The 22,077-nt window shown below is 48.2% G+C and overlaps 1 protein-coding gene across 5 annotated transcripts; it reads left to right on the top strand.

Annotated features, from left to right (window-relative positions):
- The first annotated feature begins 2,224 nt into the window (after positions 1 to 2,224).
- Positions 2,225 to 21,247, top strand: DHRS7B (dehydrogenase/reductase 7B). 5 transcript variants are annotated; one of them, XM_087728526.1, is made up of 8 exons: positions 3,580 to 3,656; positions 5,735 to 5,880; positions 7,085 to 7,251; positions 7,883 to 7,998; positions 8,493 to 8,703; positions 14,728 to 14,820; positions 15,785 to 15,937; positions 18,735 to 21,247. In XM_087728526.1, the coding sequence occupies exons 2-8, from the start codon at positions 5,750 to 5,752 to the stop codon at positions 18,938 to 18,940; spliced, it is 1,077 nt and encodes a 358-aa protein (XP_087584652.1). In that variant the 5' UTR covers positions 3,580 to 3,656; positions 5,735 to 5,749; the 3' UTR covers positions 18,941 to 21,247. The 5 variants fall into 5 exon arrangements, with proteins under 5 accessions (XP_087584653.1, XP_087584651.1, XP_087584652.1 ...); XM_087728527.1 differs by lacking the exons at positions 3,580 to 3,656; positions 5,735 to 5,880 and adding an exon at positions 2,225 to 2,260; XM_087728525.1 differs by lacking the exon at positions 5,735 to 5,880 and having other exon boundaries at positions 3,521 to 3,656.
- Positions 21,248 to 22,077: the final 830 nt, after the last annotated feature.

The raw sequence follows: 22,077 nt of genomic DNA, 5'->3' as shown, positions 1-22,077 counted from the left end.
ATAACTTACTTTGCTGTCTGTTTTTTATCACAGTCCAAAGAAATCAGTGTGCCTTAATCGCATTTTGTACAATATAAATCCAACTATGGATAAGAGAGTACAGGATAAGTTTTAAAAGCTTATCACCTACAAATTTCTTCATGCATTTCTTTCCTTTCTAGTTTTGTAATGCTTCAAAACAGCCAACTTGTGCGAATGGTTTTAGATTTAACTCAAATATTAGACAATTAAGGCTGAACAGCTACCTATTCCTTGAAGTTGATTCTTAAAAAGAGGTGCAGAAGGGTTTGCCAGTATATTCTCAATTACTGTGTGTTGTCTAGCGGTGTTCTCATTTTAAATGGTGAACAACAGTGGAATTAATGCTTCCCTCCTGGGCTAGCGCTAAAAGAGCAATAAGGAGCATCCTGCTGGGGGAAAAACATCCCTTAGGGGGCATTGCGGATTTTTACTGACAGGCAGATGGCAATGGTGTGTAGGGACAGAAGCTTTTGTGAAGCAAAGCACCACAGCAGATGTTGGTAGGAAGGTGAGAATAGAAGAGAAAATAGTCCGGGATTTTTTCCCCCAAACTCGGCAATTTAAAGATGAATGGACTTCAATTCCTAGAATTCAACTCCTGGCTAGGTCTTTCGTAGTCAATTATACACAACCCAGTCTTTATTAAAGAACCCATTTTAATCACCATCACAATACATGCCTACTTTCAAAATACGATTTTAAAAAGGAAGATTGTTCATTTGCCTTTCTTTTACAAATACTATGTGAATTCTTAGTGGGATTTCTCTCAAGTTGAATAGATAAAATATATATTTGTTTCTTCCCCCTTTTTATTATGTTGTTATAAATCTTAGCAACTGTGTTCTTTTGTATGCTGATGTTTGCGTAACAAGTTTACACATTACTGCATTAACATTAAATAACTTAGAACATTGAGAATAGGGGGGGGAAATCAATCAATGTCACTATTTAGCATTGCCACACGCGCACGGAAAAAGTACACAAAGCAAATTTAACAAGAATTCATTATTGTACTTCGAAACTATATATATAAGATTTTTACAACCCCTGGTAAGCCCCAATTATGGGAGGAAGCTAACTGCTTCCATCATCTGTCATTCGGCTCGTCACAAGAGTCCATCACGACAGAAACCCAATATTTTTACTGTTGCCTTTGTTATATTTGTGTTTTTTTATTTGTGCTGATAAATAAATAAATGGAGACTAGTATAGATCTATTTCAAGCTATTTAGCTCTCATCAGCTAGCCATACCCTTACTGGGATTTGAACCTGGGCTGTATTACATACTAGGCAGCTGATGAGAGCTAAATAGCTTGAAATAGATCTATACTAGTCTCCCTTTATTTATTTATCAGCACAAATAAACACACACACACACACACACACACACACACACACACACACACACACACACACACACAAACTTTCCCTGAAAATCACAATGGAAAAACAAACCATTAATATTACCGACCTAAAGAATTGAGTCAATTCCTGGTACTATATATAGACAAATCCAGTTTTCCTGCGATACATAGAAACAGTTCCATTGTTTTCCTACAGAGCAATTTTCTGCTTACAAATACAGCCAGCTGATCTAGGGACTATGTTCAGGGCCGAAAATTCATTTTAAGAGACCCTCATCAACAAAATATTACGCAAGAAAATCCTTTTTTCTTGAAAAGAAGGACTAAAAGATTCAGGCGAAAACTCTGTAAGTATTATTATGGGTAATTGAGGGGGGGGAACCCTCTTAAACCCTCAACTGGCCCTTCCCTATTCAAGATTCATGAAATCTCCACTCCGGCTTTTTCACTGCCTATCTCCCTTGCTGACCTAAAAAAAAAATAATCGAATTTTATCTTATTTTTTCCCCTTTCCTTGGACTCTTAAGATTCCAAAAATAAGATAAAATACGATTTTTTCTCTAAGGCTTAGAGGGATTACTGGGTCGGAACTCTAAGCCCGACGGAACGCTATTCCTACGGTCAAGGTTTCCGGAGGGAACTTAAAGGCAACCGGATCACCTATCGCATCCATTGCTTCGGGGCGTCCGACCTCGCGCCGTCGCTGATTGGCTGTTAGCCCCATAGCTCCGCCCGGCCTCTGGTTTGAAACGGTGCGTCTTGATTGGACGCAGCGGAGAAAAGGGGCGGGGAGAAGGTGTCCTTCCCACTTCCGGGTATGTGATCACGGTGATGGGGGTTGCAAGGTAGTTGGTATGAAACCGGAAAGGAGGGGGTGAGTTGGTGGGGGAGGAATATATGGGGGGGGGGGGGTGTCACAATTTTATGAATATGGGGAGCTGGTTATTTAAATCCAGGAATATGGGAAGAGCTGGAGGTGCTTTCCCCACTCTTGCATGTTTGGACATGTTGGGCATTGGATTGCAGTGCCCATCATCCACAGCCAGTGTAATAGCTGGATGGGGGGGGTGGTTTTCTTTGGGGGGGGGTTGTTTCATATTTAGCAAGAAAAATAAATTCAGAAGAAGGGTTGATGGAAGAGGGGTAGAGTTGCTTTCTCCACTTTTGCGTGTTTGGACATTGGATTGCAGTGCCCATCATCCACAGCCAGTGTAATAGTTGGATAGGGGGTGTTTTTATTTGGGGGTGGGTGGGTGTTTCAGATTTAGCAAGAAAAATAAATCTAGAAAGAGGGTAGATGGAAGATGAGTAGAGTCACTTTCCTGACTCTTCCATGTTGGGCATTGGATTGCGGTCCTCATCATCCACAGCCAGTGTAATAGTTGGATAGAGGTTTTTTTTTCCTTTGGGGGGGGGGGTCTTTCATATTTAGCAAGAAAAATAAATCCAGAAGGAGGGTTGATGGAAGAGGGGTAGAGTTGCTTTCCCGACTCTTCCATGTTGGGCATTGGATTGCAGTGCCCATCATCCACAGCCAGTGTAATAGCTGGATAGAGAGTGTTTTTCTTTGGGAGTGGGTGGGTGTTTCATATTTAGCAAGAAAAATAAATCTAGAAAGTGGGTAGGTGGAAGAGAGGTAGAATCGTTTTCCCAGCTCTTCCATTTTGGGCATTGGATTGCAGTGCCCATCATCCACAGCAAATGTAATAGCTGGCCATGATAGACATTCTTGTCCAAAACAGGTAGAGGGTGCTGGTTGCAGAGGGTGGGGGATGGAAAGGATGGGGTGGAGAGTGACAGGTTGAGGCCATGGCTGGATCGGTGGGGATTGGAATTGTCGTCCAATGGTTATGGAAGGCAATGGATGGAAACCATGTTAGGGTGATGGGTAATGGAAATCCTCCATACAGGGATGGGGAGGGAGTTTAGAACAATGCTTCTCAATCTCAGTAACTTTTGGGGTTGCTGTTACTTGTGAAGTCATTTCTGACCCATCGTGACCCCATGGTCTTCTTGTCCTCTACCATCCTCTGGGGTCCATTCAAGCTCAGGCCGACTTCTTCGATGACTCCATCCAGCCACCTCCTTCTCTGCCATCCCCTTCTTCTTTTGTTCTCCATCGTTCCCAGCATGAGGCTCTTCTCCAGGGAGTCCTTCCTTCTCAGCAACTTTAATTCAGTTCATTTGTTTCAATTCCCAGAATTCCCCAGCCAACAACTGAAGTCCAGACTTCTTAAAGCTGCCTATGTTGAGAATCTCTGGGTTGGAAGGTGAGACTGGGAGTTGATCTTATGGCAGTTGACATCTGTCAGTCTAACTTACCTTGTAGGATCATGGTTGGGGTATTCATGTATCTAATTTGTTAATTAATAGTTACTAGTTGTTGTAAGTCTCTGACTGTCTTCACCATGGACGATGAAATAGCTGCATTTTAGCTTTGAGTGTTTGTCCACAAAGTTATTGGGATTAATTTGGGACAGTGTCTCTCAACCATGACAAGATGGGTGGACTTCAACTCCCAGAATTCCCATAGTGGTCTGGGGAATTCTGGGAGTTGAAGTCCACCCAATTGCGAGCTCTTACGGTGAGAAAAGATGGTTTGGGAAATCCAGAACATTTGCCATCTTGAGTCAGCTTTAATTATGTTTGCCTCAAAGCCAAACTGGAATCTCAGCATTTTTGTAATATTAACATAGCAGGCTTGCAGCTAGATTCAGTTTTTTTTCTCTTCTTTTTGGAATTAAGAGCCATACGATTAATTTTCTCAAGAGAATGTAATTGTGCTATTTTAATCCGAGACGATGTCGAAAAAAGATCGAGCTGGCTGAGAGATTCTCTCGTGTTCTAATTGCTGTTGGGTTGGGATCCTTAACAAGTCAACTCTTGTTGCCTCTTGATCTGAAACTCTTGAGCAATTTAATTTGGTTCCATCACTTCCAGCAAGTTCAAAAATATGTCCGTAATACCGGCAATTAAATGGGATGTATGGAAAATGGGCACCGGCAATTATGCATATGTGCCTTAAATGCAAAGTGAAAAAATGGAAGGTAGAATGATTTCTTCCCTGCTTGATTAACCATCCCTTGGGAAGTTTCCTTCATCCAACACAAGATGGAATAGATTGCTCCTAATTCAGAATTTACAACCTCCATTTGTGGTTTGTAAAAGCTCTTGGGCCTTATTGGCAAGGAACGGGAGGAAGGAAGTGTTTGTTGTGGCCCACGCCAGTGGCCAGCAGAGCTGGCAGCAGATTCGGACACTGAGGAGGTTGGGGAGGAAGATGGGCCAGTCCTGAAGTCTGGGGAAGGCTAGCAACAGCAATAGCAGTTAGACTTATATACCGCTTCATAGGGCTTTCAGCCCTCTCTAAGCGGTTTACAGAGTCAGCATATTGCCCCCAACAATCCGGGTCCTCATTTTACCCACCTCGGAAGGATGGAAGGCTGAGTCAACCTTGATCCGGTGAGATTTGAACAGCCGAACTGCAGAACTGCAGTCAGCTGAAGTAGCCTGCAGGGCTGCATTTAACCACTGCGCCACCTCGGCTCTAATGAGGGCTCTGTGTCGGAGGCAGAGAGGGGGCCAGGGCCGTCCGACAGTTATCAGCTACCTTCAGAGTCAGACATCAGTGAGGCAGAAGAACAGCTGGAGCCTGTTCCCAGTGTGCGCATATGCAGAGTTGCCAGACGAAGGGAACAGCTAAAGAACAGGGGTCAACAGGAGAAAGGCCACAGGTGGACAACGAATGGCCCCTCCCAGAGGAAATAAAAGAGGAGCAAAAGGGGAGTGGAAGCACTATAAAGCAGCATATAAGTCTAAGTGCTAAGAAGGAAGAAGGAAAGAAAGAGGGAAGGAAGGAAAGGGCCATAGTGGCACAATGGTTAGAATGCTGTATTGCAGAGGGACTCTGCCCATTGCCAGGAGTTCGATTCCAACTAGCTCAAGACTAACTCAGCCTTCCATCCTTCCGAGGTGGGTCAAATAAGGACCCAGATCGTTGGGGGCAAGAGGCTGACTCCCTCCACTGCCTAGAGAGAGCTGTAAAGCCCGATGAAGCGGTATATAAGTCTAACCGCTATTGCAGTCCATGGCAGTAATTAAGTTAGTAACAGCTGTAGCAACTGAGGCAAGAAAGGTCGTAAAATGGGGACAAAATGAACTGTCCGGCTCAGCAAAGAAATTTTGGGCCGCTCAACTGTGGTTGTAAGTTGAGGACTACCTATAGAGGATGTTTTTTTTTAAAAAGTCATTTCAAAGAGCTTTTTTGGATTTCTGCTGCAATTCTCGTGTCCCTGACGTTACCTGAACAATCTCCCTGTAAAGACTCACGGTTAGAACTTTGTCTCAGGTGAGAAGATCGGAAATGGTTTACTTGGCCCCAGATTTAGTTGGAGCAAACTACCTTCCAGATCTGGGCAGTCCCAACTACAGTAAGGTGTGTTCTCTGACTCTGGATCCAGTCTTTTGTCTCAGGTGGACGCAACAGAAGGCAAGGTGCTCTTGGCATGTGTGTCTGTGTGTGTGTGGTTTTCCCCTCCTGTTTGAACCGGAGCTTGCTTGATAACAACTTTGTTTAACAACCGGCATTCCACTTTGCTGAAGAAGCTAAGCGAGTTGTGCAAATGAAATAAAAGGAATGTGCGGGGCGTCACGAAGCTCACCCTGATGATGGTGCTCTGATCCGGGCTTCCTTAACAAGCATGAAGCAGAGTCTTAGCAGTTAGCAATAGCAGTTAGACTTATATACCGCTTCATAGGGCTTCCAGCCCTCTCTAAGCGGTTTACAGAGTCAGCATATCGCCCCCAACAATCCGGGTTCTCATTTCACCCACCTCGGAAGGATGGAAGGCTGAGTCAACCTTGAGCCGGTGAGATTAGAACCGCTGAACTGCAGATAACAGTCAGCTGAAGTGGCCTGCAGTACTGCACTCTAACCACTGCACCACCTTGGCTCTTGATCCCTGCAAAAAAACCTCTTCTATTGACACGACTGTGAATTCTGTGAGTCAGCAAGGCTTTCGGAGGAACGTTTATCCACACGAACCTTATCTCCTTTGGAGAGCTGCCACATAACTAGTTTCCAAATAGCAGGGCAAGGCAACACTTGGCCCAGAGTCTCTTATAGTCACAAACAGAACTCTCCACTCTTGAAACGACCGAAGGAATAAATTGTTTCCTGCAAAAGCCCCCTCCCCATTCGCTCCTCTTTTGTTCCCTATGGGAGGGGCCAATCTCCTCCAAGGTGGGGCTTTACTCCCAAGTCGACCCCGCTTCCTTAGTTGTTCTTGTTTTCTGGCAGCTCTGCGCATGCACACACTGGGAACAGGCTCCAGCTGTTCCTCTGCCTCACTGCTGTCTAGCTCCCTCTCTGCCTCCGAAGCAGAGCCCTTGTCTGAGATTTCCTCGGCCCCCAGGACTGGCCCATGTTCCTCCCCAACCTCCTCACTGTCCGACTCCGCTGCCAGCTCTGCTGGCCACCCATGGGCCACAACAGACATCTAGGTTTGAAATCTTAAATTTTACACTAATCATCACTTTAACATGCTGACTGGGGGATTCTGGGAATTGAAGTCCACCTGTCTTGAAGTTGAACACGGTTGGGAAATCTCTTGACTCAAAACGACTTAGCGATCAATCTATTTCACGTGCCTTTTGTTTTTCTTCTTCTTCTTCCCCTCATTCCTTTCTGCCCCTCCAGGAGAAATCAAAAGCTCATGGATTTCACCATGGGGATCCTTCTTCCGCTGCTTTTCGGTGGCGCAGGGATCTTCGCTATCTTACAATTGGTCAGAAGATTCCAGGCAAGGGCCTATCTGAAAGATGCAATAGTGGTGATCACCGGGGCCACTTCGGGATTGGGGAAAGGTAAGGGTTTTCGCCTGAAATTCAATCTGGCGAAGAAGAAGGACGTATCTCCTGCCTTCCCCATAGTTAGATCTGCACTGCAGACTAAACCAGGAGGCGCTTGGCTCGTTTCTAGTTTAGCAAGTCGAGTCAACCCAGGCATTGTTGGCTTAACTAACAAACCACGAGAGAGCAAACTATGGCTTAGCACAGGATGGGAACCTAGTGTCCACTCCTAAAGCATTTGCATGTCTGTTATCGAGTTGCCATGGTGAGGAAAGGGGGGGGAGAGCGCATTCCACGTGTACCTTCGGCCTAGAGCCGGATCTCGGATTACTACAGCGGGATTGTGAGGGGCGCACTTCGTTGGAGAATGTGATTTATGACACAGACTGAGGGGAGGGGAAGAACAGGGGCAACGTTCAGCCATAACTTAAGTGAGGTCACTGTCTCTGTCTCTCTCTCCCTTTGTCTCTCTGTTTCTCTCTCTGTCTGTTTCTCTGTTTCTCTCTCTTTCTCTGTCTGTTTCTCTGTCTCTGTTTCTCTCTCTGTCTCTCTCTCTCTCTTTGTCTGTCTCTGTTTCTCTCTCTCTCTCTTTCCTCTCTCTCTCTCCCACACACACACTTTCTCTTCTTGCTTTCTTCCTGGCCAGAATGCGCCAAAGCTTTCCACGCGGCGGGATCCCAATTGGTGCTGTGTGGCCGAAGTCGAGAGCGGCTTCAGGATGTTCTCCAGGAGTTATCTGCTGCCGCTGATGCCCCCAAAAACGTGAGTAGTTATTTATCCTCTCAATTGAGACATTGATGTTACAAATTAGGCAAAACGAGGACATAAAAGGATTGAAGGAATACAAAGTGCAGGCCTTTGCAGACGATCTAGCATTTATCATAGAGGAACCCCTAGAAACTCGACTAAAACTATTACAAGACTCAGTAAAGTGGCAGGGCTTAAAATAAATAAAGAGAAAACTAAAATATTAACTAAGAATTTAACCAAAAGAGCGGCAGTGAGTCACTTAACAACCGTGGCAAGACAGGCTGTAAAATGGGGCAAAACTCACTTCACAAATGAGTTTAGCATTTAGCAACGGAGTTTGGCATTTGCTAAACTCATTTAGCAACGGAAATTTTGGTGCTCGTTGTAGTCATAAGCCGAGGAGTACCTAAACCCTATCAGGCGAGGCTGCAAATGCTGCAGCTGAAAAGATTTGGGTGCAAAATGTTGTGAGTTTTTAATTCCCTTCCCACCCCCAATTTTCACAGGACCACAAACATCACATTGTGGTTTTTGATCTCTCGGATATCAAAACGGTCGTGAATGCCGCGAAGGAGATTTTGAGCTGCGTGGATCATGTGGATATTTTAATTAACAACGCCGGGATCAGCTACCGGGGCACCATAGCAGAGACCGTGATAGAGGTGGACCGGAAAGTGATGGAAACCAATTATTTTGGTCCTGTCGCTTTGACAAAAGGTGAGACTCCACTTCCAGGTGAGAAAAGACCAAAAGGAAAATATTAAAAAAAAAAAACAGATCCGAGCAATGTAGCAAAATCATGAATTAAATAAATAACGGGAAGAATAGAATAGGGACAAAGTGCAGTTTAGCCCTGGATTAACAACCATTGTTTCGGGACACTTGGCAACGGGAATGCACTTGTGATGGATGCAACCGTCATTTTTGTCTTTATAGCAACAGCACTTAGATTTATATACCGCTTTACGGTGCTTTACAGTCCTCTCTAAGCAGTTTATAGATTCAGCATATCTCCCCCAGTAATTTGGGTCCTCGTTTTACTGATCTTGGAGGGGTGGAAGACTGAGTCAAATTTGAGCCAGTCGGAATCAAACTACCGGTAGCCAGCAGTCAGCAGAAATATCCTCCAATACTGCATTGTAAGGAAGGGAGGGAGAGGAGGGAGGGAGGGAGGAAGGAAGGAAGGAAGGAAGGAAAGGAGGAAGGAAGGAAGGAGAAAAGGGAGGGAAAAAGGGAAAAAAAGGAAAGTAACAAGCAATAGCAATAGCCCTTAGACTTATATACTGCTTTACAGTGCTTTACGGTCCTCTCTAAGCAGTTTATAGATTCAGCATATCGCCCCCAGTAATTTGGGTCCTCATTTACTGATCTTGGAGGGGTGGAAGACTGAGTCAATTTTGAGCCAGTCGGAATCAAACTACCGGGAGCCGGCAGTCGGCAGAAATAGCCTGCAGTACTGCATTCTAAGGGAGGGGAGGGGAGAGGAGGGAGGGAGGAAGGAAGGAAGGAAGAAGAAAAGGGAGAGAGAAGGGGAAAAAAGGAAAGGAAGGTTAAGACGCAATAGCCCTTAGACTTATAGACCGCTTCACAGTGCTCCTAGCGGTTGTTGCCTCCAACAATCTGAGTCCTCATTTTACCAACCTCAGGACGGAAGGCTGAGTCAGCCTTGAGCGGGGTCAGGATCGAACCTCTGGCGCTGTGGGAATGCAGAGTCACCGCACTTCCAACCACTGCGCCACCGTGGCTCATATTTATATTTGCATTCATGGATTTGTGACGGTTTATCACAGCCTGCTTCCAACCAACGAAGTCGGTGAGGGGAAGCTGGCTTCCCTTACCGACCGTGGGATTCACTCCAACCTCCGTGCGCAAAAGTGGGTAGAATCGGGAGACTCAAGGTCTGCAAATTCGCAATTTAATGAGTTTATATGCCGCCCAATCCCGGAGGACTCCGGGCGGCTTACAAATACGAAATGAAATAAAATAACACATAGGGGAAAGAATACAGTTTAAAAAACACAACATACATTTGGTCTAACTGGGGGTTGGACCTGATTTAAAAATCAGCAACCCCAGGCCTGTCGGAACAGCCAGGTTTTGGTGGCTTTTGGGAAGGCCACGAGGGTGGGGAGGGTCCGGATCTCTGCTGGTAGCTCGTTCTACAGAGCCGGAGCAGCTACAGAAAAGGCTCTCCCCTGAGTGGTCGCCAGCCAGCATTGTCCGGTCGGTTCCACCACAAAATCGCGGAGGACAAAATCGCGCTCAATGAAAGCGCGCATTTGACGTCATCACAGCGCGACGAAAACATCGCGCTGTGATCGAAAAATGTAAAAATAAAGCGAAAACCTTACCCTAACCCCCCCAAACCTAACCCTAAACCTAACCCTTAACCTAACCCTAAATCTAACCCCTAAACCTAGAAGGGGGAAGGGGGGCACCCCCCCCTTCCCCCTTCTAACTGGTCCCAGTCACTTGTGAACTTTGGACATTTAGACTCTGGCCGTTCCAGGACTTCAGGAGAGGGGGAAGAGAAGATACCCCCCTGCATACTACCGTTTTATCTCCTATGGACCGTTATTGTTTACTATTCCGCGTTTTATCTGGATTTGGAGGGTGCGAGATTGCAAAGCTGGTGCTGGCTGATACCTGGGGCCTGTGCTTTGCCCCCCCTCCATCTACAACTATTTATAGAATACGGATCTTGGACTTTGGCCTTGGATTTCTCTGGAACTGGAGGAAGGGAGGCTGGCTCTTCTGGAACTCATAATTTTAAATTCTGTGTTGCGCAATTTTAAATGGGTATGTTGAGTGCGTGGGACTGAATGAGTTAGTATGAAAGACCCACTTTTAGTATTATTATTGCTGTATTCTTTTTGTGTTTTAATTACATTGTGGGAACTGCCTGTGTGAGTGTCTGAGTATGCCTGATTCGGAGGACCTGGCGGGGCAAGCGGGGGCCATTGGGGTGGTTGGGGGAATTATGCCCACGGGAGAGAGTCGGAGCATTGCGGTCATAACAGGGAGAGGCAGATATGGCGGGGACTTTAGGGCTGGCCATTATAGGGGAAGGAGGGTTCGCTATATTGCAGAGATCCCTCCTTCCGGCCCTATGAGTCCCACTCCAAGGTCAGATGGCGTGAGCGATCAGGACCCTGGTCTCAGGCTGCTGTCGCTAAATGCCAGGTCTGTTATCCATAAGGCTCCCCTCGTCCGGGACTTGATTGTAGACGAGGGGGCAGACCTGGCATGTATTACTGAAACATGGCTGGGCACGGAGGGAGGAGTCCCCCTCGTAGAGCTGTGCCCAGACGGGTTTCAGGTGCTTCATCAGCCGAGAGCCCAGGGAAGGGGTGGCGGTGTGGCTATTGTAGTCCGGGAGTCTTTAGCTCCTCGTAGGATCCCTGCTCCGGAGCTTGTCGGGTGTGAGTCCCTGCTAGTGAAGTTGGACCTCAAGGGTCAAGCGGGTTTGCTGCTAACGTACCTGCCTCCCAACTGCGTTGCAGCGGCCCTCCCTGCGCTCCTCGAGTCAATAGCCGAGCTAGCAATTGAGTTCCCTAGACTAATGGTTCTGGGGGACTTCAATTTGCCTTCGCTCGGTGAACACTCTGATGGAGCGCAGGAGTTCATGGCCTCCATGACAGCCATGGGCCTGACCCAGGTAATTCGAGGCCCTACCCACTTGGCAGGACATACACTCGACCTCGTATTCCTCTCGGAGCAGTGGAGTTATGATCTTGGTCTGAGGGGAAATGAGATCATTCCCCTGTCGTGGTCAGACCACTACCTACTGAGGCTAGACTTCCGGAGGCCAAACCCCCACCGTAGGGAGGAGGAACCGACCAGGTGGTTCCGCCCCAGGCGACTGATGGACCCTGTTAGGTTCCAGACGGAGCTTGGGGTCATTCCAGATGCTCTCGCCCACAGTTCGGCGGAGACTATTGCTGCGGCCTGGCACTCGGCGGCATCAGAGTCTCTAGACCGAATTGCGCCACTACGGCCCCTCCGGGTCAGCGGCTCGCGGAGACCCCCTTGGTTCACCGAGGAGCTCCACGAGATAAAGCGCCGGAGGAGACGCCTAGAGCACCGGTGGAGATCCGACAGGTCCGTATCGAACCGAGCACTGTTGACAGCTTGCACCAAGGAGTATATTTGGGCATTGAGAACCGCCAAAAGATCACACATTGCCTCCTTGGTAGCGTCCGCCGAGTCTCGCCCAGCCGCCCTGTTCAGGATAACCCGCTCCCTCCTAAATAGGAGGGAGACGGGGAACCCCCTGCAGGGTAAGGCTGAGGAATATAGTCAGTTCTTGGCGGACAAAATTGCTCGGTTTCGATCGGAACTGGACTCCACCCCTGCAGATCCAGCCGGGACACAGGGGAATAACTTGGTAGACCATCTCTGGGTTGAGTTTCAGGATGTTGCCTCCGGGGATGTGGACAAGGCTATGCGAGCTGTGAGTTCCTCCACCTGCATACTGGACCCGTGTCCCTCCTGGCTGACTGCCAACAGCAGAGAGGTGACACGAGGCTGGATCCAGGCGGTTGTTACCGCCTCTCTTCGGGAGGGACACCTCCCCACCGCGCTTAAGGCGGCGGTGGTGAGGCCCCTCCTGAAGAAACCGTCCTTGGATCCAGCAGTTCTTAACAACTATCGTCCAGTCTCCAACCTCCCCTTTCTGGGGAAGGTTGTTGAGAAGGTGGTGGCCTTACAGCTTCAGCGTACCTTGGAGGAAGCTAACTACCTTGACCCCTTCCAGTCTGGCTTCAGGCCCGGTTACAGCACTGAAACCGCTTTGGTCGCATTGACCGATGATCTCTGGAGAGCCAGAGATGGAGGCTATGCGTCCATCCTGGTTCTCCTCGACCTCTCAGCGGCTTTCGATACCATCGACCATGGTATCCTTCTGCGACGACTGCGGGAGGTGGGGGTGGGCGGCACTGTTTTACAGTGGTTCTCCTCCTACCTCTCGGACAGGTCGCAGTCGGTGTTGGTGGGGAGGGAGAGATCGTCCCCGAGGCCCCTAACCTATGGGGTGCCGCAGGGTTCGGTTCTGTCCCCCCTGCTATTTAACATATACATGAAACCGCTGGGCGAGATCATTCGAAGGCACGGGATAAAATACCACCAGTATGCGGACGATACTCAGTTGTATCTGTCCGCCCCGTGCCAACTCAATGAAGCGGTGGACGTGATGAACCGGGGCCTTGAGGCTGTTAAAGACTGGATGAGAGCTAACAAACTGGTACTCAACCCGGAAAAGACCGAGTGGCTGTTGTGTTTTCCTCCCAAAAATTTGGCTAACATTCCACCAATCAGGCTGGGGGGGCAAAATTTATTCCCCTCGGACAGGGTCCGCAACTTGGGAGTCCTCCTGGATCCACAGCTGAGTTTTGACCACCACTTGTCGGCTGTGACCAGGGGGGCATTTGCCCAGGTTCGCCTGGTGCGCCAGTTGCGGCCCTACCTGAACCGGGAGGCTCTCACAACAGTCACTCGAGCCCTTGTGATCTCTAGGCTGGAATACTGCAATGTGCTCTACATGGGGCTGCCCTTGAAGAGCATCCGGCGACTTCAGCTAGTCCAGAACGCGGCCGCGCGAGTGATTATGGGCGCACCACGGTTCGCCCATATAACACCAATCCTCCGTGAGCTGCGCTGGCTACCTGTTGATCGTCAGGTGCACTTCAAGGTCTTACTTACCACCTATAAAGCGCTCCATGGTAGTGGATCTGACTATTTGAGAGACCGCCTCCTGCCAATTACCTCCCTGCGTCCCATCAGATCGCACAGAGTAGGCCTCCTCCGAATTCCATCCGCCAGTCAGTGCCGACTGGCGACTACGCGGAGGAGAGCCTTCTCAGTTGCTGCTCCGACATTATGGAACAACCTCCCCGTGGAGATCCGTACCCTCACCACAGTCCAGGCCTTCCGCACAGCCCTTAAGAACTGGCTATCCCGTCAGGCCTGGGGATAGGATTACTCTCACCCCGCCCGAATGTTGAGTGAATGTTGTGTTTTTATGATCAATTTTCTTTTAATCACGATTTTTCTTTTTTTTCTTTTAAGTCCTGTCTTGCACTCCCTTCCCTTCACTGTTGTAAGCCGCCCTGAGTCCCCTCAGGGAAAAGGGCGGCATATAAATTTTCAATAAAATCCTAAAAATCCTAAATCCTAACTGTTAACGTAACGCTAAACCTAACGCTAACCCTTAACCTAACGCTAAACCTAACGCTAACGCTCTAAACCTAACCCTTAACCTAACCCTAATCCTAACCCTAACCCTAACCCTTACCTTTATGTGAATCGGCTTGCTTTAATTTTATTTCAATTTTTAATTTTTTTCATCGCGCTGTGATGACGTCACATGCGCACTTTCGTCGAGCGCGATTTTGTCCTCTGCGCTTTTGACGGGTCACGGTCCGGTCGACGGCACCCGGAGGAGGCCTAGCCTGTGGGTTCTTAGCGGACGTTGGGAGGTGTGTAGCAGGAGACGGTCTCTCAGATATCCAGGTCCAATGCCAAGTAGGGTTTTAAAGGTAATCACCAGCACTTTGTAGCGCGTCCGGAGACCAATAGGGAGCCAATGCAGCTCGCGGAGGATAGGTGTAACATGGGTGTACCGAGGTCCAGCCATGGAAACGCCGCTCCCGACGGTGGCTATAACTCGAGGACTACCTGCAGTTATTATGGTCGTGTTGGAAGGTTTTAATCTCACCCCCTCCCCTCCCTCTTCCCTCCCAGCCCTCCTGCCCGCCATGATGAAGAGGAGGAAAGGCCACATCGTAACCATCAGCAGCGTCCAGGGCAAAATCAGCATTCCTTTCCGCTCGGCGTGTAAGTCCCGCTTTCCTTTGTGGCACCTGGTTGTGGTTTTGTGTCGCTTTTCAGCTGCGTTTTTAAACCTGTGACAGGGACGTGGTGGCTTAGCGGCTAAGACGCCGAGCTTGTCAATCAGAAAAGGTCGACAGTTCAGGGGGTTCGAACTGATTGACCACATGTTGGCTTGTCCGGCCCACAGGTGGTCAGTCAGAAATTATGAATCAAATGTAAATGCTGTGTTTTCCCCAAAATAAGACCAACCTGGAATATAAGCCCTAGCATGATTTTTTTCCAGGATGCTCGTAATATAAATCCTACCCCAAAAATAAACCCCAGTTAATATTGTCGGCCAGATGGACACATTTAGTACCGTATTTTCCCCAAAATAAGACCTAACTGAAAAATAAGACCTACCTATTAATTTTTGGAGCAAAAATTAATATAAGACCTGGTCTTATTTTCGGGGATACACGGGTAAGTGTACACCATGCACAGCATGGATCAGAATTCAGCCTATTGGTTTGGTGATACGGTGACTAAGACACTTAGCTTGTCGATCCGAAAGGTTGGCAGTTCAGCGGTTCGAATCCCCAATGCTGCGTAATGGAGGGAGCTCCCATGACTTGTCCCAGCTTCTGCCAACCTAGCAGTTCGAAAGCAGGTAAAAAAAACGCAAGTAGAAAAACAGGGACCACCTTTGGTGGGAAGGGAACAGCGTTCCGTGCGCCTTCGGGAGTTGAGTCATGCCGGTCACATGACCACGGAGACGTCTTCGGACAGCGCTGGCTCTTCGGCTTTGAAACGGAGATGAGCACCGTCCCCTAGAGTCGGGAACGACTAGCACATATGTGCGAGGGGAACCTTTACCTTATCGGTTTGGTCCTTCACAACAGTCCCAGTTTGTCATGTAGCCCCCTTTGGGAAAATGAATTGCCCACTCGTAGGTTGGTGATCTTCCTATCTCCTTCACCCTCTTCAGATGCGGCCTCCAAGCACGCAACTCAAGCCTTTTTTGACTGTTTGCGAGCCGAAGTGGCGCGATTCAACATCGAAGTGACGGTTGTGTGTCCCGGGTACATCCAGACCAATCTTTCGCTCAACGCCGTCACATCAGACGGATCCCAGTATGGAGGTGAGGACCGGTTCTCTTTTCTGTCAACTGTCAATCAAGGAGGCTGTTTGTGTAGTCATATATCCAGACCTCTCAAGATCAGCAATTACCGTATTTTTCTGAGTATAAGACGCACTCCCCCACCCCCTGAGAGCATGGAAATATTGGTGTCTTATACACCGATTACAGCCATTTTTGGCCTCCTGAAGCCCCACCCCTGCATCCCATTTTTGTGAAAAACGGGGGCATTTTTGCCTCCCCCCACCTCCCAGAAGCACTCTGCAGGCTTCATCAGGGCCGGGGGGTGGGAGGAGGGAAAAATGCCCCCATTTCAGTGAAAAATGGGGGCGTTTTTGTCTTCCCCCACCTCCCAGAAGCACTCTGCAGGCTTCATCAGGGCTGTTGGGGGGGGAGGGAAAAATGCCCCCATTTCGGTGAAAAATGGGGGCGTTTTTGCCTTCCTCCAGCGCTGATGAAGCCTGCAAAGTTTCTCCTGGGGGGGGGCAGGGAGGACAAAAACTTTTGTTTCTTACTTACCCCTTCGAAATCTTGGTGCGTCTTATACACCGGTGCGTCTTATAGTCCGAAAAATACGGTAGGCTGTAAAAAAAAAATCCACCGAACCGTAGAGACATACGGTGTTGAGATGCTGTGAAGGGCTTACGGTAGGGGAGTTTGTCCCCTCAGCTGTTAGGGGCGAGCTGGTCGGCCCATCTGGAATTCGGCAGAGATGTTAACGGCTGCTCCTCAGAATGGCAGCACGAAAAGGGCATTTAACAGCCCCCCACTGAAAAGAGGCCGTTGAGCTACCCAAGACTAATTGTACAGAATGCACCTGAGGTCTCCCTGAGCCTTGGGCATTGCTGGCGAAGCAGATGAGGTTGGAGGCTGCTGTCTTGCTTTGCAGAACAGCTGCTGCCTTTATAACGAAAGCAATAAAAATTACAATGAGCAGGGAATTTGGAGGGCTGAAGACTTATTCATGAGCCCTAGCCTTCCAGCAGGTTGGGGGTTGTTATGTTGAGGATTAGCTAGAAGTCTGCAGAGATTCTCAGTCCTCCAGGTCATGGTTGTCCCAAAGGTGCTTTTTCAGGAGGCAACTGGACTGTTTTTTTCCCCGAAGACATCTCGCTTCTCATCCAAGAAGCTTCTTCAGCTCTGACTTGGATGGTGAGGAATGGAAGGATTTATATTCCTTGCAGACAAGCTGGTCATTTGCATCCTTTTAGAGGGTCGTTGAAGCCCTTGGAGGTTTATCTGCATCTTCAGGGTCACATGAGTGGTGCAAATGGTTCCTGTAGTCTGCAATTTTTCCCCCTCTGGAAATCCATTCCTCCTCCCGCACCGTTCCAAGGATGTTCATCCCAAATTGTATAGCTAAGACTGTAGAGATTCTCCGTCCTCCAGGAAAAACAATGAGAATCTCTATAGACTTTTAGCTACACCTCCAAGTGGCCTGAAGGACCCTCTAAAAGGATGCAATAGCAATAGCAATAGCAGTTAGACTTATATACCGCTTCATAGGGCTTTCAGCCCTCTCTAAGCGGTTTACAGAGTCAGCATATCGCCCCCAACAACAATCCGGGTCCTCATTTTACCCACCTCGGAAGGATGGAAGGCTGAGTCAACCCTGAGCCGGTGAGATTAGAACCGCCGAACTGCAGTCAGCTGAAGTAGCCTGCAGTGCTGCATTTAACCACTGCGCCACCTCGGCTCGCTCACAAATGCAAATGACCAGCTCTGCCTGCAAGGAATATAAACCCTTCCATTCCCCACCATCCCAAGTCAGAACTGAAGAAGTTTCTCGGATGAGAAGCGAAACGTTCTCAAAGGGGGGAAAAAATTGAAATTTGAAATTGAAATTTAATAAATTTGTATGCCGCCCAATCCCGTAGGACTCTGGGTGGCTTACAGAGACAAGATAAAAAAGTTAAAAATCAGGAATAAAAAGATACAGTTATTAAAAATAACACACCCATCTATTCTGTCTAGATGGGGCTGGATATTGTTCAAGGTTCAAGGTTCATTTTATTTATATGCCGCCCTATTCCCAGAGGGACTCAGGGCGGCGCACAAACCCAAGGAGGGGAAGGGAAACACACGAACTACAACAAAAAGTACAGGGAATTTAAAACAACCAACAGCCACACGATTCGAGAGGGGAAGGGAACTCATCGACCCCAGGCCTGCCGGAACAGCCAGGTTTTAGTGGCTTTTCGGAAGGCCGAGAGAGTGGGAAGGCTCCAGATCTCTACGGGTAGATCGTTCCACAGGGCCGGTGCAGCTACAGAGAAGGCCCTCCCCCGAGGGGCCGCCAGCCGGCATTGTCCGGTCGACGGCACCCGGAGGAGGCCCAACCTGTGAGATCTTATTGGTCGTTGGGAGTTATGTGGCAGGAGGCGGTCTCTCAGATAGCCATGTCCTAAGTCATGTAGGGCTTTAAAAGTAATGACTAGCATCTTGAAGCGCGATCGGAGACCAATAGGGAGCCAGTGCAGCTCGCAGATGATGGGTGTATCTAGGTACACCCGATATCGCTCGCGCGGCTGCATTCTGGACCAACTGTAGTCTCCGAACACTCTTCAGGGGCAGCCCCATGTAGAGCGCATTACAGTAATCAAGCCTTGAGGTGACGAGGGCATGAGTGACCAAGTTTTTTTTTTGAGTGACCAAAAAAAACAAGGAAGTCCACTTCCCTCCTGAAAAAAAGCACCTTTGGGTCGAGAACTCGCCGTCTTGGCGATTGCTCATCGGTGGTAGTGAGGAAGCTTCTCTCCGCTCCTTAAAAAAACGCTCTCTCGCTTTCAATTCGATGCAGTGATGGACAAGACCATCAGTGAAGGCAAGGCAGCCGCGGATGTGGCTCGGGTGGTCCTCAACGCCGTGGGGGAGAAGCGAAAGGAAGTCTTGGTGACCGGTGTCCTGCCCGCGCTGGCGCTCTACCTCCGACCGCTCTGCCCCTCCCTCTTCTTCATCCTCATGGCCAGGAGAGCCGGCAAGGAGAAGAAAGAGAAGGACTCCTAGCCCGCCCCCCCACCCCCCCAAAGACTTCGCCACGTCAAAAGTGTGGACCGAAGCTGCTAGGCCTTGTATCTTACACCGGTGGAGAACAGCAGGAGCTCAACGTTTCGTCCTTTGCTGCATTAAGAGGCGGGTTTTTGTCTGGGGAAAGGAAGCATTCGCCCACGGAAAGCTTTCAGAGTCCTGCGAAGCATTTTCTGTATATACTGTATTTTGCGGACTGTAAGACGCACTGGAGTATAAGATGCACCGGAGTATAAGACGCACCATGATTTTGAAGAGGTAAATTAAAAAAAAAGTTTTTGCACTCTGCAGGCCTCCCAAACCTTCTGCACGCCTCATTTTTTTTTGCACAAAAAAGGGCATGCAGAGATTTGGGAGGCTCGTAGAGTACTCCTGGGGGCTGCGGGGGTAAAAAACTGCCCGTTTTGTGCCTTCCCCAGCCTCCAGGAACATTTTGCAAGCCTCCCAAACGCTCTGCACATCCATTTTTGCAAAGGGGAAGGGGTTTCGGGAGGCCAAAAATGCTGTATTCAGTGTATAAGATGCACTCAGATTTTCACCCTTTTTTTTTTTAAGGAAAAAGGTGCGTCTTATACTCTGAAAAATACGGTAATGCAAAAGGTTAACGCTTAGCCCAAGTCACGTTGGATTTAGGGAACGGAAGGTGCCTGGCCGATGTGCTGCTGCTGGTTCCACCACAAAACCGCGAAGCCCTTATCCGCGCCGACATAAGTGCGGAGGCAAATCCGCGCCGTCTGAAGCGCTAAGGAAAACGCAACCCTACCGTGATGTCATAACTGCAGAGGGCAAATCCGCGCCTCCCAAAGCACTCAGCACCCTAACCCTAACCTTAATTTAAATCGGCTTTCTGCCGCCGCGCTGTTTTAAAGCGCCCTTCTGTCGCCGCGCTGTTGTCGCGGCGGTGATGACGCACGGTGATGACGTCACGGCTTTAGCGATGCGGTTTTCTCACCGCTATTTTGACGAGCGCGGTTTTGTCGGGCCACGCTGCTGCTTCCCACTCGGTGGATCTTCAGAAGACAACATGCCATCAATAGCTGGATATTTTGAGATCTTTTTCTCACTTGTCTTTCGAACTTAACTTTTACGCTTGGTTTTGTAAACGGGAGAGGGAAAAAAATATGAGTCACTCCCCCCCCCCCCCAAATAAGAGCCAACTGGAAAAGCAGCCCCTGGCATGATTTTTCAGGATGCTCTTAATATAAGCCCTACCCCATAAATAAGCCCCAGGTAAGATAGTCAGCCAGATGGCTGCATTTAAGTACCTTGTTTCTCAAAAAATAAGACCTACTGTATTTTTTGGACTATAAGACGTAGCGGAGTATAAGACGCACCAAGATTTTGAAGAGGTAATTTTTTCAAAAAAGTTTTTGCCCTCCCCAGCTCCCACTCTGCAGGCCTCCCAAACCTTCTACACGCCCCTTTTTTTGTGAAAAGCTGGATGTGCTGGGCAGGGTTTGGGGAGGCTAAAAATGCGGTATTCAGAGTATAAGAAGCACCCAGATTTTCACTCTCTTTTTTGGGGGGGGGGAGGTGCATCTTATACTCCGAAAAATACAGTAACTGGAAAATAACCCCTAATAATGCATCTTTTGGAGCAAAAATTAATATATGACCCGGTCTTATTTTCAGGGAAACACAGTATTAAAATATTCCAGGTTAAAAGAAAATGGCAGGGGTGCCATTTATGGGACACTTACAGGTCTTGTAAGATAGAGGAACTACATATATCTGGTTAAACTACAATGGTTTTTTTCCCCTCTTTTGACTGGTATGGGGTGCCAGCGTGGGCCTGGGTTCAATAAACTGTGTGGCTTAGCATGACATGCAAAAACTAAGGTTTATGTGTTTGTCTTTCTCAAAAAAAAATCTCAAAAACTTTGGACAGTGGCAAAATCTGCATTATTCGACCAATGATTTAATTAATGGCTTCGTTGCGTCTGATTTTGGCCAGCATAGCAACTAGGAGCGTAGTACAGATAGCCCTCAACATTCATTTAGTGATGGTTCAAAGTTACAACAGCACTGGAAAGTCACGACCATTCTTTGCACTTATGACCGTCACAGCATCTCCATAGTCCTGCAATTTACATCCTGATGCTTGGCAACCGTCTCACATTTACGACAGTTGCAGGATCTCGGGGCGGAGGATCCCCTTTTGTGACCTTCCGACAATCAAACCCAGTGGAGAAATCCAGAGTCACTTAACAACCCTGTGACTAACTTAACGATGGCTGTGATTCACACAGCTGTGGCAAGGAAGGTCGTTAAGATGGGGCAAAACTCACTTAAGTCGTTAAGTGAGGTCGTTAAGACGAGGAATACCTATACATGCTGGTTGCCAAGCGCCCCAATTCTGATCATGTGACCATGGAGAAGCGATGATGGTTATTACATTATTAAGTCCCTTTTTTTTCAGTAGCCGTCATAACTTCTCACTTGCTAAACAAACGGTTGTAAGTCGAGGACGATCGGTTCTTTGCCTTTTTCTACTCCAACCTTAGCACTTTTCAAACAGCTGAAAACCGCAAACCGAGCTCGCCATTCCGAAATGCAAATTATTTGAGTGTTAAACCCATTCATGGCCCATCGGCTGCTTCCCTGCTCCTCAAAATCCAGAGAGCCTTTGTAACATCTGTGCATTCTGCGAAAAATAAGTTTATGGCTACAAACAGCAGAATCGCTCCATGCGTTTCAGGCCAAACAGAAGCTAGAATGATTTAATCACTCTCTCCTCCTTTTCATTTTAAAGAAAATTGCTGCACTAAAAGCTTGCAGAAAACGTACCATATTTTTCAGAGTATAAGACGCACCATTTCCCCTCAAAAAAAGAGGTTGAAAATCTGGGTGCGTCTTATATACACTGAATACAGCATTTTTGGCAGCCTGAAACCTTGCTCCCTTTGCAAAAATGGCCGTGCAGAGCCTTTAGGAGGCTTCCAGGGTGCTCCTGGGGGCTGGGAGGGGCAAAAGTGAATGGAAAAACAGGCCGTTTTTTGCTCGTTTTTGCCCCCCCCAGCCCCCAGGAACACTATAAGCCTCTTAAAGGCTATGTGTGCCCCCCCTTTCACAAAAAAATGGGCCGTTTTTGGGAGGTCTGCAGAGTACAAAAACTT

Source organism: Thamnophis sirtalis, unplaced genomic scaffold (genome assembly GCF_051295495.1).
Source record: "Thamnophis sirtalis isolate CommonGarterSnake01/CBP01778 unplaced genomic scaffold, rThaSir2_p1.2 scaffold_14, whole genome shotgun sequence".
In the NCBI taxonomy this organism is placed as follows: Eukaryota; Metazoa; Chordata; class Lepidosauria; order Squamata; family Natricidae; genus Thamnophis; species Thamnophis sirtalis.
The sequence above is the reverse complement of the archived record's forward strand: the minus strand, read 5'-3'. Positions and strand labels throughout refer to the sequence as shown.